This window comes from Syngnathus floridae, chromosome 21 (assembly GCF_059516105.1).
Source record: "Syngnathus floridae isolate MCC-2025c chromosome 21, RoL_Sflo_1.0, whole genome shotgun sequence".
NCBI lineage: Eukaryota > Metazoa > Chordata > Actinopteri > Syngnathiformes > Syngnathidae > Syngnathus > Syngnathus floridae.
The window spans coordinates 7,269,308-7,284,020 of record NC_142433.1 but is presented as its reverse complement, the minus strand read 5'-3'; the positions used below and the strand labels follow the sequence as shown (position 1 = coordinate 7,284,020).

General features: G+C 48.3%; 2 protein-coding genes across 8 annotated transcripts; both read right to left on the bottom strand.

Annotated features, from left to right (window-relative positions):
* Positions 1-709: 709 nt before the first annotated feature.
* On the bottom strand, positions 710-8,053 carry yrk (Yes-related kinase). 6 transcript variants are annotated; one of them, XM_088365210.1, is made up of 14 exons: positions 7,916-8,052; positions 5,729-5,793; positions 5,162-5,439; positions 4,908-5,010; positions 4,682-4,780; positions 4,509-4,612; positions 4,275-4,424; positions 3,898-4,062; positions 3,586-3,741; positions 2,646-2,825; positions 2,485-2,561; positions 2,256-2,409; positions 2,055-2,186; positions 710-1,879 (listed from the first exon to the last, which is right to left on the bottom strand). In XM_088365210.1, exons 3-14 carry the CDS (start codon positions 5,409-5,411, stop codon positions 1,671-1,673), a joined length of 1,779 nt encoding a protein of 592 aa, XP_088221336.1. In that variant the 5' UTR covers positions 5,412-5,439; positions 5,729-5,793; positions 7,916-8,052; the 3' UTR covers positions 710-1,670. The 6 variants fall into 6 exon arrangements, with proteins under 6 accessions (XP_088221336.1, XP_088221332.1, XP_088221333.1 ...); XM_088365206.1 differs by lacking the exon at positions 3,586-3,741 and having other exon boundaries at positions 7,916-8,050; XM_088365207.1 differs by lacking the exon at positions 3,898-4,062 and having other exon boundaries at positions 7,916-8,050.
* Positions 8,054-8,323: 270 nt separating this feature from the next.
* On the bottom strand, positions 8,324-14,500 carry sesn2 (sestrin 2). 2 transcript variants are annotated; one of them, XM_088365214.1, is made up of 11 exons: positions 13,676-14,500; positions 12,168-12,233; positions 10,347-10,535; positions 10,093-10,275; positions 9,819-10,028; positions 9,619-9,754; positions 9,435-9,550; positions 9,278-9,361; positions 9,061-9,167; positions 8,834-8,978; positions 8,324-8,757 (listed from the first exon to the last, which is right to left on the bottom strand). In XM_088365214.1, exons 1-11 carry the CDS (start codon positions 13,985-13,987, stop codon positions 8,671-8,673), a joined length of 1,635 nt encoding a protein of 544 aa, XP_088221340.1. In that variant the 5' UTR covers positions 13,988-14,500; the 3' UTR covers positions 8,324-8,670. The 2 variants fall into 2 exon arrangements, with proteins under 2 accessions (XP_088221340.1, XP_088221341.1); XM_088365215.1 differs by lacking the exon at positions 13,676-14,500 and adding an exon at positions 12,874-13,601.
* Between the last annotated feature and the right edge of the window lie 213 nt (positions 14,501-14,713).

The window sequence follows — 14,713 nt, the reverse complement described above, 5'->3', positions numbered from 1 at the left end:
AGTTGTAGTTTTCCAACATAGAAGCTCGACGCCGATCTAAAATAGTAGCGTGAACTATTTCAATTAAAAAAACAAACAGCACACAACAGATATTAAGATAGGTAATTCAACTGCAAAATCGAAAATTGCTTTTGTCCCATTAAACAGATAAAATATTTTTTTTGCAATTTGGTAAAAATAGCGAGCTATGAACAAGCTAGCTAGCCTACGAACTAGAGCAAGATGATCAGACAGACAGACAGACGGACAGACAAATAGATAAACAGATAGATATGAATAAGAAACAAGATTTATGTTTTTTAGACGCGCCCACCATTTTCGTTTCTTCCTCAGTCTTTCTAAGTACCGCGATGAAACACGTAATTTCTTTACTTCCTCGAGGTCCCTAATTGGTCACGTGACCCCCCAAAAATCACAATTATTTTCTACTAAATACTTTTAAATATCGTTTTTAAATTAATTCCAATATTTTAATTAACTTTATGCAATCCACCATACCTTGAATGAATAACATGTAATAAGATAAAATTGAATAGAAAATAATACACGAACATAAATAAATAAATCCATAAAATTTGTGCAATTATTCCAATTAATAAAGTTTAAAAAAGTATGAGATAAATTTACACTTGCTACCAGGTAAGGTCACATGTGCAAGAAATGTTGAACGTCAGGTAAATAAATACATAAAAAAAATATTGTACATAAATATGTGGACAATATCTGACCTTTATTACAGGAGACATGACAGAGTAAAAGTCCACATAAGAAAGGCTACAGCAACAAAAAAGTTCTGAAATATGACATTTTCATTTTTATGCTTTCATTCAACCTACCCCCTCTCAATGAATGAATGAATAAATGCAGACGTTGCTATAGACGTCTTTGTGATGCGTTAAATTAAAAACTACTAAAAGAGACAGCTCATACAAAACATGAAACACATTCCTCACCGTCTCCTGACGTATTCACACGATTGAAGTTAAAAAAAATATATATGTACGTATATTTTTAGAACAAAGGGTGTGTGTGGGTGGGGGGCAATATTTGACATGGTTTTAGAATAACTGATACCAGATTTTATGCCAGGATGTCTGATACAATACCTACTCAGGGATACAAGAAGAACTAAGTTTTTTTCATATATTTGTTTCACTGGCACGACATAATTTATTTAATTCCTATCTAGAGACCCGTTTGAGATTTACTGTTTGAATCTATTCACACACGTACACACACGCGCACGCACGCACGCAGGCGCGCACACACACACACACACATACACACACACACACACACACACACACACACACACACACACACACACAGAACGCATAAGAGGGCTTTATAATGTTTGCTCTATCAAAACAAGACGGTCAAGCTATTTGAATGGCAAACAGGCTGGAATGGGTGGAACAAACATTATATGGTGGCAGAGAAAGAAGCGAGGATCATGTGCCAAGTCAAATCCCTCCTTTCCAAGCATCGACATCTCCTTCCTTGTTGTCATGGTTACAGAGTAAAGCAACATCACTGCAGGGCCCGCTCAGCCGAGGTCCAGGCGCCTTCCTCGTCTGTCCAGAAAGGTTGCGAGAAAAGACTGCGTCGGTGTTATGTTTTGTGTTTTGCTGTTGTGTGCGTGTTTCTATTGTTGTCGTATTTGTATGCGGTCACAGGTTCTCGCCGGGTTGGTACTGCGGCTCAGTGGCGGTAAAGTAATCCTCCAGGAAGGACTGCAGGTACTCGAAGGTGTGCCTCTCGTCGGCCTCACGCCGCCAGCACTGCAGCATGAGCTCGTGCAGCGAGGCGGGGCAGCCTGGGGCGCAGGCCATCCGGTAGCCTCGCTCTACCTGCTCCAGCACCTCGCGGTTGTTCATGCCTTCCAGGGATGGAGGAGGGCAAATGATGAAGCCATGCGCATCGCATACTGAGCGTACATTGGATACTAAGTCATAATTACCACTGCATCGTAAGGATAATAAACGCATTGTGTCACTCCTCCCCATTTTGCGTCATATCATAACAAATTATTCTAAAAGTTCAAAATGTATCACCTGGATAGGGCACGCGTCCCTTCGTGATGAGCTCGGTGAGCAGGATGCCGAAGCTCCACACGTCCGACTTGATGGTGAAGCGTCCGTATAGCGCGGCTTCGGGCGCCGTCCATTTGATGGGGAACTTGGCCCCTACAATCATATATTGTATAAATACATGCACGGTCTCTATATCTGTACACACACACACACACGACTTACCTTGTCTGGCGGTGTATTCGTTGTCCTCGATGAGCCTGGCCAGGCCAAAGTCGGCAATTTTGCACACCAGGTTGTCCCCAACGAGGATGTTAGCAGCGCGCAAGTCTCTGTGGATGTAGTTCATCCTCTCGATGTAGGCCATCCCTGCCGCGATCTGAAACGACGCATTCTTGATGTCACTGCCAGGACATTTTTTTTTCATGATTTGATTTATTCATTTGTTAATGACCTGCGCCGCCATGTCAACGAGCTGGGGTAGCTTCAGGTTTTGCCCCTCGCCGTCTTTTAAGAAGTCCAGCAAGCTTCCTGAAAGGAGAGCGTGACACACCAAGCGGTGACTCTTAACTTGGGGCACTGCTGGAAACACAACTGCTCTTTTCCAGCGTGTACCTTGGCTCATGAACTCAGTGATGATGTAGATGGGCTCCTCAGACACCACGGCGTAGAGCTGCACCAGCTTGTCGTGGCGCAGCCTCTTCATGATCTGAGCCTCCTCCAGGAAGGCCTCGGGGGACATGGTGCCGGGCTTCAGTGTCTTCACCGCAACCTTGGTGGTGCCATTCCACATGCCTGACACGAACACACAACACACGTCAAAGCACACGTGGAGAGCACAGGCGTACTAGGCGTATTAGGAGACATGAACACGCATGCACGGCGTGTGAAAGAAAGCACACGCATTGAATGAGCATGCACATGCAAATGTTGTGATGCATGGAAAGCAGTACCTGAGCTACATGGACAGCATTCAGCTGGCTTTTAGGGACAAACTAGACAAACAAAGTCAACGCGAAAAAGGATTTATTCAAGTAAAAATAATGAAATATTGTGTCATTTATCGTAAAAAAATAAATCAATGGGCATTGTTTTGTTTTTTGTGTATGCCTTGGCCACCAGGGGGCAGTACTATTGGAGTGTGACATGATACAGTATATTACCGTATGATACATTTTGCAGAGGATAACGAAAATATACCCAAGCATTTGTCTACATTTGTTGCTTCAAGGTTCCTCATCTAACTCCAAGAGCAATGCTAATTTGGTTAGCCCATTGATAGCATTTTACATTCAGTATTAGCATTAAGATAGCTGTCTTTCAGCCAAATGTATGTCATTAAATATGTATTCTAATTGGCTTTATGTTTAGTTTTAAAGCAAATCTATTTTTGCTTGCAACTCAAAAAACAATTAATCATCTCGCAAAGTATCAATGTACCACTACTAGTATTATAATTTGTCTGTTCCGGAAATAGGTAATTAAATGAACAAAATAAGTGTTGGCCTAAAACTTTTTCTTTTGCTTTTTTTTTTTTTTTTTGACGGGGTCTCACCCATCCACACGTCCCCAAAGCAGCCGTGTCCCAGCTTCCTCTGCAGGGACAACGTGGACCGGGGCACCTCCCAGGCGTCCCGGCCCAGGCCCATGGTGAGTGGCGTGCAGTTGGGACAGGCCTTGGTCAGGTAGTAGCACAGCCCATCGTTAGTGTCTTGGGATGGAGCAATGGAATGATGAAGAGGAAGAGTGAACAAGAGGCAAAATGGAACATGCACATGCCACGGCGAGGGAAGAAAACGGTCCGGCGTCAACACGGCCCACCCCCTCCCTTTCCCCGCCTGGCGTAACGCCTCCCCATGCGTCCTACCCATCCACACTTCTCCAAATTGGCCGTTGCCCAGCTTTTTAATCAGCTGCAGAGATTCGCGGGGAATCTCCCACATGTCCTTGGTCTTCACCGATAAGTCGGCCAGCTTGGGCATGCCGCGCTTGCAGCTGCCGATCAGGCGGCAGCACAGCCCCGCCGCTCGCTCTGAGCCGGGCAGAGGGTGGGATAAACACACGGGAAGTAAAAGGAAAAAAACACATGGAGGAAAAAGGAAGCCATAAAAAAAAAATCACCTCTGCACAAGCAAGCGTCACTAAAAGTCAATATTTGACTTCAGGAGGAACAAAGAGAGCTATAATCAAACGAACGCAAACTAAAAGGCTAAGTAAACAATTCTAAAGTGTCGCAAATGTTACCTGTGTAGTGCGCCACTAGCTCCTGCACGGTGTCAAACTGAGACCTGGTGGTGATGTAGTAGCCGCCATTGTCTAGCTTGCGGATCTTATAGTGCTTCACATGGTCCCCCTTGTTGTCATCCCAGTCGCGGATGGACAGCGAGTAAGCGCCTGCGACGCCCCCGGGGAGAAGAGGATGCGAAGGATACATATTATGAAAACAAAATTACAAAAAAAAAAAAAAAAAAGTGCAACCTTTGGTGGTCTCGCTCTCGCGGATGAGAAAAGTCCCCCTCTGGTTGCCGTGTCCCAGCAGTTGTCTCTCCGCATCCTTCCTCCCCATCTTTCCGAAATACCACCTGTCGTCATAGCGACATCCAGTCACGCGTGCCAAACCTGACCTCTGCCAGGCACGCATCCGTACTCACTCCTCGGCCTGTATGGAGTCGACCGGAGCTACGTAGTTGGACGGGATGTAGCCGGCGTTGCCTGTGTCCAAAGAACGAGCCTCCCACCAGTCACCCTCTCTGCCATCAAAACCGACCGAGCGTTAAATCGTCACCGGGCGGACATTTTGTGAAACTTGAGTTACAAGCACGCTCACGGAACAAATGAAGCCCTTGAGTCAAGGCAGTGGCATATGTTTGCACGTACGTGTTGTTGATGATCTGAAACTTCTCCCCCTTCTGGAAGGTGAGGTCATCCTCGGTGCGAGCGTCGTAGTCGTAGAGCGCGATGAAGAGCGTGACCCCGCCGCCTAGATTGTAGACAAAAGAAGGTGCTCACCACAGATTCTTTGGAGACAATCACTGCGACTTTTTAAAAAGGAAGCCGGGCTTTTGTAACCTTTTGTCCGTTTGTATTTTTTTACCATTCTGCAAGGTCTTGCTAACTGAAAATGTCCCTACTTGTGACTCCGGTGGACCAGTGCTGTGTGTTGGACTTGGGGAAGATGGTGCCGCTGGAGAATCCCTTGTTGAAGTCCGGTATGACCTGCGTCGGGTCTGGACAGTAACGCCCCTGCACTGGGCCCGCCGATGAGGTGCCGTCGCCGTTGCTAGGAGACTGGACTGAAGCATTGGCGCCACCGGAGGCGCCAGTTAAGGCGGCCGCTTCCAGTTTGGCCGACTTCTTCTGCTTGCAACAAGCACAACCCATAGTCGGCGCGGATGGACAGGGACAGCGTCTGGACACGACACATTTCATTAGGAACACACATTACGACGAGAACAGTACGAGGGGACCTAAAATGGAACCTTGGGGGACACCGTAATTCATTTCATAGCTTGTAAAGGAGCATTCATTCATACAACCCTACAAAATAAATTTTAATCTTTGTTGCTAAGATAGGACTGAAGCTACACTTACTATTACTGCTATCTCAACTTTGACCCATGATGTGATCAAGTCACACAGCATCCATTTTGTGTTCGAGGTGGACGTGAAGAAGAAAGGGAGTGACTTTTTCCCCTCACCTGATGTTTTCTTCCAATGTCAGATCATCTGTCAATCAGCATCGCTGCTGCTTCTGCTGCCGCCGCTGCAGGGAGGCAAACAAAGAAGTACAAGTTATCAACGCGGAGAACAGGAGAGAAGGAAGACAGATGTGAGGTAAGCCACATCCTCTTTTCGGCCTGTCACTGTTTCGAAAAGGGACGCATGTGTCACCCTTGCTTGTCAATAGTTGAGCATGGTGTGTGTGTGGTGAAATAACCTGCGCCTATACTAATATGTTGGCGAGTGTGTGAAAAGTTACACCAAGGCCGTTGCGTCATGGCAACGGGTTCTCAAAAAGTGACCACAACATAATAGAGCATCCGGACGGTTGATTAGGTGCAAGTTGTTATCGGATTTGTGACGAGCTTCTGAATGCAGCCCGAATTTGCGTACCACCAGCCAGCCTCCCCCAATTGTGCAATTTTGCAGTACCCACACACTAAGCTGGCTATCGGGTCCAACATCAGGGGAGAAACAGGAAGTTAGCCATGTTCATGCTTCCTGTCCACCCCTCTGATAGCTCCCCCCTTTTCCTGGAAATTCACCCTACTGTTCACACAATCTTATATGCCACACACACACACACACACACATACACATACGCACACACAAGCACACACGCGCATGCCATTCTCTGTCATATAAGTGCAAAAATACATATCAAGGCCATAAAACTAACAGGCTTGTGCTGCGTGCTCACATGAATCATGTCCACACAAAAAAATAAATCTAAGTGACACACCCTTTTCCTGCACGGACAACTGTGCAGATAAGCTGCTCGCGCTGGGGAATTCTGCAAACACACACGCACACAATTGCTATGTACAGTACAGAGTTTTGTACTTTCACAGTGCAAGTTCTTCTTCTGCTCTGTTGTTCCTCTTTCGCTAACCTTTCTTTGTCTTGCCTCACTACACTCGCACATTCCCAGGAAGGCCTGACAGGATGCGGAGTGCAAGTGTGCAGGATGATAGGACAATGGGAAGTCTCTCTCACACACACACACACACACACACACACACACACACACACACACACACACACACACACACACACACACACACACACACACACACACACACACACACACACACACACACACACACACACACACACACACACACACACGCACAGAAGGTACACACTCAAGGGAGAGGGGGTGAAAAGGAAAAGCTCTGTTTCCGCACCATGTCGTCATATCCTCCCTCAATCTGACATTCCGGAGCATTCCGGGGGGCTAGTTGCTGTGGCAACCGCCAGACCGACGGGGTGCGCAGGTATGACGTCCACCTGACTTCCGAGGAAGCGTTAGCGGCGTTTATGACAAGCCAAAGAGCCCACCCGCCCGCGCCTTGTTCGTTCCTCCTGTGGAAAAATTCCAAGTGGGCTACCCCGCCTAAGATATGGACAAGCGGGGATGAGCGGGATGGGAACGCCGTCTCGGAAGGCTTCCACCTAGGGAATTTTCTCGGGTGAATTTGTGAATTCCGCAAGAAGTGATCCATACCAGCTTTACCGTTGAACTTTGCTATTTAATACGGATTCAGAGTGGACATTCTCACTCATTCAACTTCCTTTTTTTTTTTCTGCTTGTCAGTCCGTCAGCATTCCAAAGTGACTCAGGGATATCTCTTTCACACACACACAAACATACTGAAAACATCTGAGAACATTGGGACTTGTTTGGGTGCTTCATATCTGACTCCTACCCTAAATAAAAGTTAAGACAAAAGCCAGAGTCAGCAAAAACGCACACACATACGCAGTTGCAGTCCACGACAGGTATGGGCAACTTAATGGATGGTCACGCCTCACGCGTTTTTTCATCAGTGGGGGTCGAAGGGAGAAGACATTAGTTTTATTTCGGCTGGGAGTCAACTTGGAACATCAGGTCAACTTTTGGCAACTCCGTGTCGACGCAATATCTTATTTCTATCCTAATAAAACACAACAAAACATGAGGCACCCATGAAAGATGAGAAGGACAAATCAACTTGACTTTGGTCCTAAAAACAACCAACAATAACAACCCCCGTAGAAACACACCAAATTCCCATTTTGAAGTGTTATGCAAGAGATTCCTAAATGCTTAGTGGGAAGTTTAGGTCAAACAAAATCTGGACATTGAGTCCATAATGATGAAAATGAAAAAGAATCTAACTTACAGACCAGTGGATGTTGTCTGTGAAGCCCGGCGTCCACTTGCCTGGCTGCTGCGCAACTTCTCGTCGTGAATGTGCGTGCGCGCGGCCTGGACCGGAAGAGCAACAGTACATCACCATTCCGGCCCACCCCATTGGGATGGGGGTGGCGCCTCTCCGAGCACGCACACATTGTGGACTACAGAGCAACAGTGGGCTACGGGGGCTGGTGAAGTCACAACAACAGCATGCTTGGGAGTGGATTCTGAGTTGCAAACTTGAGAAAGCGGAACGTGACACCCGCGTGAGGCGCGACAAACCTTCCTTTGGACTTTGTCTCTCCCTTGTGGTGGTTGAGTGCATCGCATGTATCATCAGACAACGCACTTTCAATGTGGGAATGAATATATATTGAAAAGCCACAGCAAACGCTTTGGTAGGTGTCAAGTTACTTTATTGAATAGAAAAATACAAGCTTTTTGGTCATTTTCTTATGCTCAGCCATCAGAGTACACTTAAGGACACGAGCGGAGGAGTGAGTGTGAAGTCGTCATCGTGCCGCCATTTATAAAAAAAAAAAAAAAAAAAAAAAAAAAAAAAAGAAAAAAGATCAGCAACATGAACGTAGCGACGTCGATACTTTAGGTGCAAAAGAAATGTGTGAATTCTGAATTGGCACATGCCGCTTCAACATGCTTAACACTGGAACATTTGGGTTTAAGGAGAAGAAAAAAAACATACAGCTGGCTCAGCTTCCGCAAAAGTTGTGGTGGTGGTGGTTATCTCATGTAGTGAGTGATGGCTCGCAGCGTGTACAGCAGCGCCGCCTGCATGCGAGCCTCCAAAACAATTAGGTTGGCATGCACCTGGCAAACACAAAATGACAGATGATAGCAACAGAACGTTTCAACTCATAACACAACACGACGATGCGTGTTGTACCTTCTCCGAGTGGCGGAAGTGCCTCCAGAAGGCGTGGTAGATGTGTGCGGTGGTCTGCTCGGGGTGGCAGGCCATGGTCTTGACAAACACCTTCAAGGAGCGCTCCAGCAGCACGTTGACGCTGCCGTAGTCGTAGTCGTCGTAGCTGCCAGACACGTACACAGCGGTTCGTTCATGGATGTATGTTGCCGGCCGGCGAGCGATGAAGAACAAGAAGCTGCGCTGACCGTATCCCATAGAGACAGTGGATGTAGTTCCACAGAGCTTTGCGAAGCGTGTGCGTGTCCACGCCCTCATGCATGGCCATCCTGTGGTAGGTAAGGTTGCTCACCACCTCAAAAGAAAAACAACTCCATCACAAAAACCAAACCCTGAAGCGTGTGACGAATTTTGTTCCTAGCAGTTTAGACTACGAGATGCCTGCGGAAAATTGGGGAGTGCTACCTGGAACTTCTCATCCAGCAGCTGCCCCATGTCCGGCAGCAGCCTGTTGACCAGCGAGTAGCCGTGGTCCTCCCACGAGTAGTCCTGCATTCACCCAAAAGGCAACATCAAGTGACAAAGGACAGGTGAGGTCATCAAGAATCGAGGAGGCCACGACCTGGGCTCTCATGGTGGGCGGAGCCTGCTCCCCTCTGGGCGCAAAGTCCTCGTATCTGAAATCCGGGTCCTCCATGAGGTGGAGGAGACTCTCGGGCGGAGCCTCTCGCACTAAAGCTACGATGAAATCACAAGTTTAATAGTCTCATGCTCGACCCACTTCTTGGTTTCATCTAAGGACGCACCGGTAGGGATACTCTCGCTCCGCTCCCTCTCAAAGCGTGTAACCATCTCCTCCTGCGTGCACTCTTCCTCCTGCTGCTCCTGCAGCTCCACCATCCTCTTCATCAGGACCTCCACTTCCACGGCACCGTCCGCCAGCTACGCGCCGACAACCGTGTTCCAATTCATTTCTGCTATGGTACGACAACGGGTCGGTTCTTACCTCCTGCCGTCCGTCCTCGTTTGCGGGGCTGCGGGTGGGGTGCCCGGGCGACGGCGGCCGGAAGGTGTGGCCGCCTGCATGGTCCGGCTCGGGATTGAGGCCGCAGCCCCACACGAAGGAGCAGAGCGCGTGGGTGTGTGCCATCAGGATGACGGCATGGATGAGCTCGGCAAGAGACCAGCGCAGCTCGGCACCGGGATAAACCAGCTCCTGAGGATGGACGCATTTGCAAAAGAATAATTCAAAAAAACATCAACAAAAATCCAAGGCAGACCTGGATGTGCAGCTGTGTGATGAGCCAGGGTCTGTGAGCAAGCAGCTTGTTGAGGGCGTTCAGGCCTCTCAATTTGGCGGGGGCACGCTCCAGTCCGCTCAGCCAGCTCTCATCTCCGCCGGCCTCCAGGAAGGTGGCGCTGTGCTGCTGCACCACGTAGGAGCAGTGGTGGCGGGCGGCGGCCTGGGCAGCACCATAAAAAAGTGGATTTAGGCCAGCTCCGTATTACCTTCCTACCTTTTAGCACGTCTCACCATGATGGCGATGTAGTGTCTCCAGTGGCGAGGCAGGGGTCCGTCCATCTCCAGCAAGGCGTGCTGGGTCCTCAGGAAGCAGCTGAGGTAGGCAGGGTGTAGCGCCATCACCATGGTGACGTGGTCCACGCGGCCCAGAGACAGGAACGACTCGATCAGGATGTCCTGGTCCGGACCATCTTTCAAGATCTAATAGCAGTGGTTAAATGTTGAAGACAAGTCTGCAGGCTTTCTCTCGTGCACAGGTGTCAAACTCAAGGCCCGGGGGCCAGATATGGCCCGCCACATACCGTATTTGCCGGTGTACAGGTTGACTCGGTGTATAAGTCGACCCCCTAAAATTCGACGGAAATTTACGATTTTATGATATATCCTTTGTATAAGTCGAGCTCAATTGTTGCATTATATTAAACTTCAAAATTCAATATGCGAAATTTATTGACGAAATGTGTTCAAATTCCGGGAGGCCGTGCGCATGCGGCTGTTTATAAGCACCGCGGAGGAGATCGCGGCCGGCGAGCTCGCGCACGCCGCCCGGCACCAACGGGAGGCCGGAAATAGCTCCAAGCCGAGCGGATCGGCACTTTATAAGCACCGCGGAGGAGATCGCGGCGCCTCATTGGACTTCCAGCGGCCGGCGAGCTCGCGCACCCGCCCGGCACATCCGGGAGGCCGTGCGCACGAGCCAAGTGGCCGAAAATAGCCCCCGCCGAGCGGATCGGCTGTTTATAAGCACCGCGGAGGTGGTCGCGGCGCCTCATTCGACTTCCAGCGGCCGGCGAGCTCGCGCACCCGCCCGGCACATCCGGGAGGCCGTGCGCACGAGCCAGGTGGCCGAAAATAGCCCCCGCCGAGCGGATCGGCTGTTTATAAGCACCGCGGAGGTGGTCGCGGCGCCTCATTCGACTTCCAGCGGCCGGCGAGCTCGCGCACCCGCCCGGCACATCCGGGAGGCCGTGCGCACGAGCCAAGTGGCTGAAAATAGCCCCCGCCGAGCGGATCGGCTGTTTATAAGCACCGCGGAGGTGGTCGCGGCACCTCATTCGACTTCCAGCGGGCCGCGCACTCGCGCACGCCGCCCGGTTCAAATTTTCTAAGTGCAACGCACAATGAGATGCATGAGAAACGGCCTTGGTTACCATCACATTTGAAGCGATGAATACGAAGTTAAATTTTATGACTCGGTGTATAAGTCGAGGTCGATTTTTTTCGGTCGATTTTGGATCGAAAAAGGTCGACCAATACACCGGCAAATACGGTAACTTTATGTGCCCCGCAAAGACAAAGTGTGCATCAAATTCGTGTGTCATTACTAGAATTGCAAATCGTCTTCACTTTTAATATCTTTTTTTTTTTAAATATTTGACCAGTTCTTACTCGTCTGATTTGAAAACGAGTTATTTGTCAGTTTGTTTTGTAGCTTTTACTGTTTACAATATGATGATGATGATGACACATTTACTTGGGTTGACAGTCATAATGGCCCTCTGAAAGAAGCTATGACTACAATGCGGCCCGTGAAAAAAATTTGTTTGACACCCTTGCTCTAGTGGCTCACTAAAGAATCCCTACCCGAGTGTCATTTACTTAAGGAAAATACATTTGCTTGAAACCATGATATGTGTTTTTAGGTACCGAGCCAATGATACCTTTTCTGGCGTTGCTCGCCATCACATCAATTCAAAACGGGAAGTCAAATTCACTTATAGTTCTGCTGTTTGAATCACAAATCTAAAAAATAAATTAAAAAAAACGCAGCTGCTTTTTGGGCTGGAGCTCAATCCGATCGATTGCGTGCAATTAAGAATGGAGACCACTCGCCTGTTTGGCAGGAATAAAGGTGCTGGGACCCGAGGCCAGGGCGCGAGGAACTTTCACTCCTTGCTCCTGGCAAGGAAGAGGACAAAAAGTTGCGAGTTGAAAAATGGGAAACAGCTGACGTGACGAGATCAAGGTGACACATCATTGCAAAACTGTCAACACGTCAAAATGAGTCAGACAAAAGTCTCCAATTTAAACGACGTGCGCTGGAGTCTGTACGGCTCTATTGACTTGTTTGTTTGTGGAAAAGTGCTTTTGTCAGGCAAACGTGGCCTAAACTGATGCTTATCTCCACCAAGGGGCTTGTTGTTCTATCAGACTCATAATATTGACTTCATCAAATGATTCCCGAGCGCGGCACCACTGCTGCTCACTGCTCCCCTCTCCCCCAGAGGATGGATCAAAATCACACGGGGATGGGTTAAATGCAGAGGACAAATTTCACCACACCCAGATGTGTGTGTGTGACGATCATTGGGACTTTAAAAAAATAAAATAAAAAATTGCTCACAAAAAAGAAATAAACGGATCACCAATTCAAATGACAACAGACAATAAGACAACACAATCAAACTGTACATTTCAATCCAAAGTATTTCCCATTCAAAAACAGACATTCAAAAACAGACACTTTGGACTAAACTAAGGTTGTTTTCTTTGGTCTCAAACATTGTCTAAAGGAAACATGAACAAAAATTAAACTCACCGACATGTCCTGTAAACAAAAATCCTTCTTTGCTGATTTTGCTCGGAGCATTTTGAGGAAAAACTGCTGCTTGTTTGTTATGAATCGAGTAGGTCGGTGGGGGTGTGAATGTGCGAGAAAAGGGAGCTGCAAGAGGGCAAGCCGTGACCAAAAGGAGGTGTGGCTAAACCAGGAAGTAAGCGCGCCATGACCAAAAGGGGGCAAGGCTCGGGCTGTTTGTTTGGTTCTCACCTCAGAGGAGTCTTGCATCACCTCCTGTGGGCATGTCTGTTGAAACTATTTATCAGACTTCATTGATCAATGTGCTAAACTTACTGCAACTGGGGTCTTGTGTGATCCAATGATCCAAATCTAAACTTCCACGGCTTCAGTGTTTTCATCTGCGGTTTGGCCTGTTCATTTATTGTTAAAAGGGGATGTCAAAATGATCCGCTTTCACTCCACAGCATGCAAATGTTGTGCTCTTTCTGTAATTTCACGGCATGCAAATGTTATGCTCTTTCTGTAACTCAGCTTGAATTAGAAGATTTCACTGCTGGTCCAAAATTGAAGTTGCAACCTAATGTTGAGGCCAGCGCTGAAGCAAACTAAGATGTGAGCGGTAGTTTGAGGTCATGGGGTTCGAGGTAAGCAAGGATGCAGCATGTCCCATAAAGTTGACATTTGAACAGTGTGTGCACTGTTCCATCAGATGCATTTTTTTCCTCAATCTAATCCGAAAACTGTTTATATTGTCAGATGAGAATAAAATTATACATAAGGATCACAGTGGTCCACTTTTAGCCCAGGCAGGTAGACTTACCTGGGCGGCCCTCAGCAGCTCGATAGCCCTGACACGCACCTCCCGCAACGGACAGGACCGGGCCAGCCGCAGCAGATGCAGAAGCGTCTCCTTGCCCAGCCGCGTCGAACCGGGACGGTCTAGACCCAAACACACCAGAACTCCTTGGCTGAGTTCCTCCAGCGCCGCCGCCCGCTCCTCCTCGTCCCTGCTGCACAACCGTGCCAGGGTCTTCGTGGTGGGGCCGCCTCCGTTTTCGGGGTCGGAACCTGGGCCCGGTGCGCAGCTTCCGTTGGCACGGCTGGCGAAGCCGTTTTCGGAGTCGCTGGCCATTTGGACTGCCTGCTTGCAGTCGAATGAGCTGATCGGCAGACTAGCCGCCGTTAGCTCCGCGCTAACCGTTACGTCGTTTCTCTCGAAAAGTCGGTGCCGGAGGTTGTCCGGCGCCCCGGGCTTAGTGAGCGTACTGCGCAACCCCCGGTTCTGTTAATGATTAACGCTGATGCGGTGGCAGTGGACAACGTTTCTGTGAGACCGATATTCCTCCGCGCATCCCCGGCGCAAAATTGAAGACAGTCCAGCTCGGCTAAACTAAAATAAGCTAAGCTAGGCTAACGAAGGCAAAGATGCTACAGTCTAAAAAGTAGTTTATATAAACGAGACACGGCGACAAAACGCTCCCAAGTGAAACGAGGTGGCAGTCCGGCTGGCTTTGTGGTTTGAAGACGGAGCGACGATGAATAAAAAACAAAAACGAGCCGGAGGAGAGCTTTTGCTAGTTTCGACGCTTTCACTCAGCTGTCGCTTTCTAGCCCTCGCCGGCACCGTCATCATGACGTAAGCGGAACTTTCCGGTAATTAAACAGCGTACCTGCTAAATAGTTTTTATGTTTTTAAAAGTCACAAGAAACGAGCTATTAAAAACCCAATGTATTCAACATTTCTTTAAGTATATACTTGCAAATGTGTTAATAAATCGTAGTGAAAAAATGTGGAAAATCGATGAAAAGATTAAAATGACTACAATAAATAAACTTATGCCCTGAGGGTCCCTGAGGT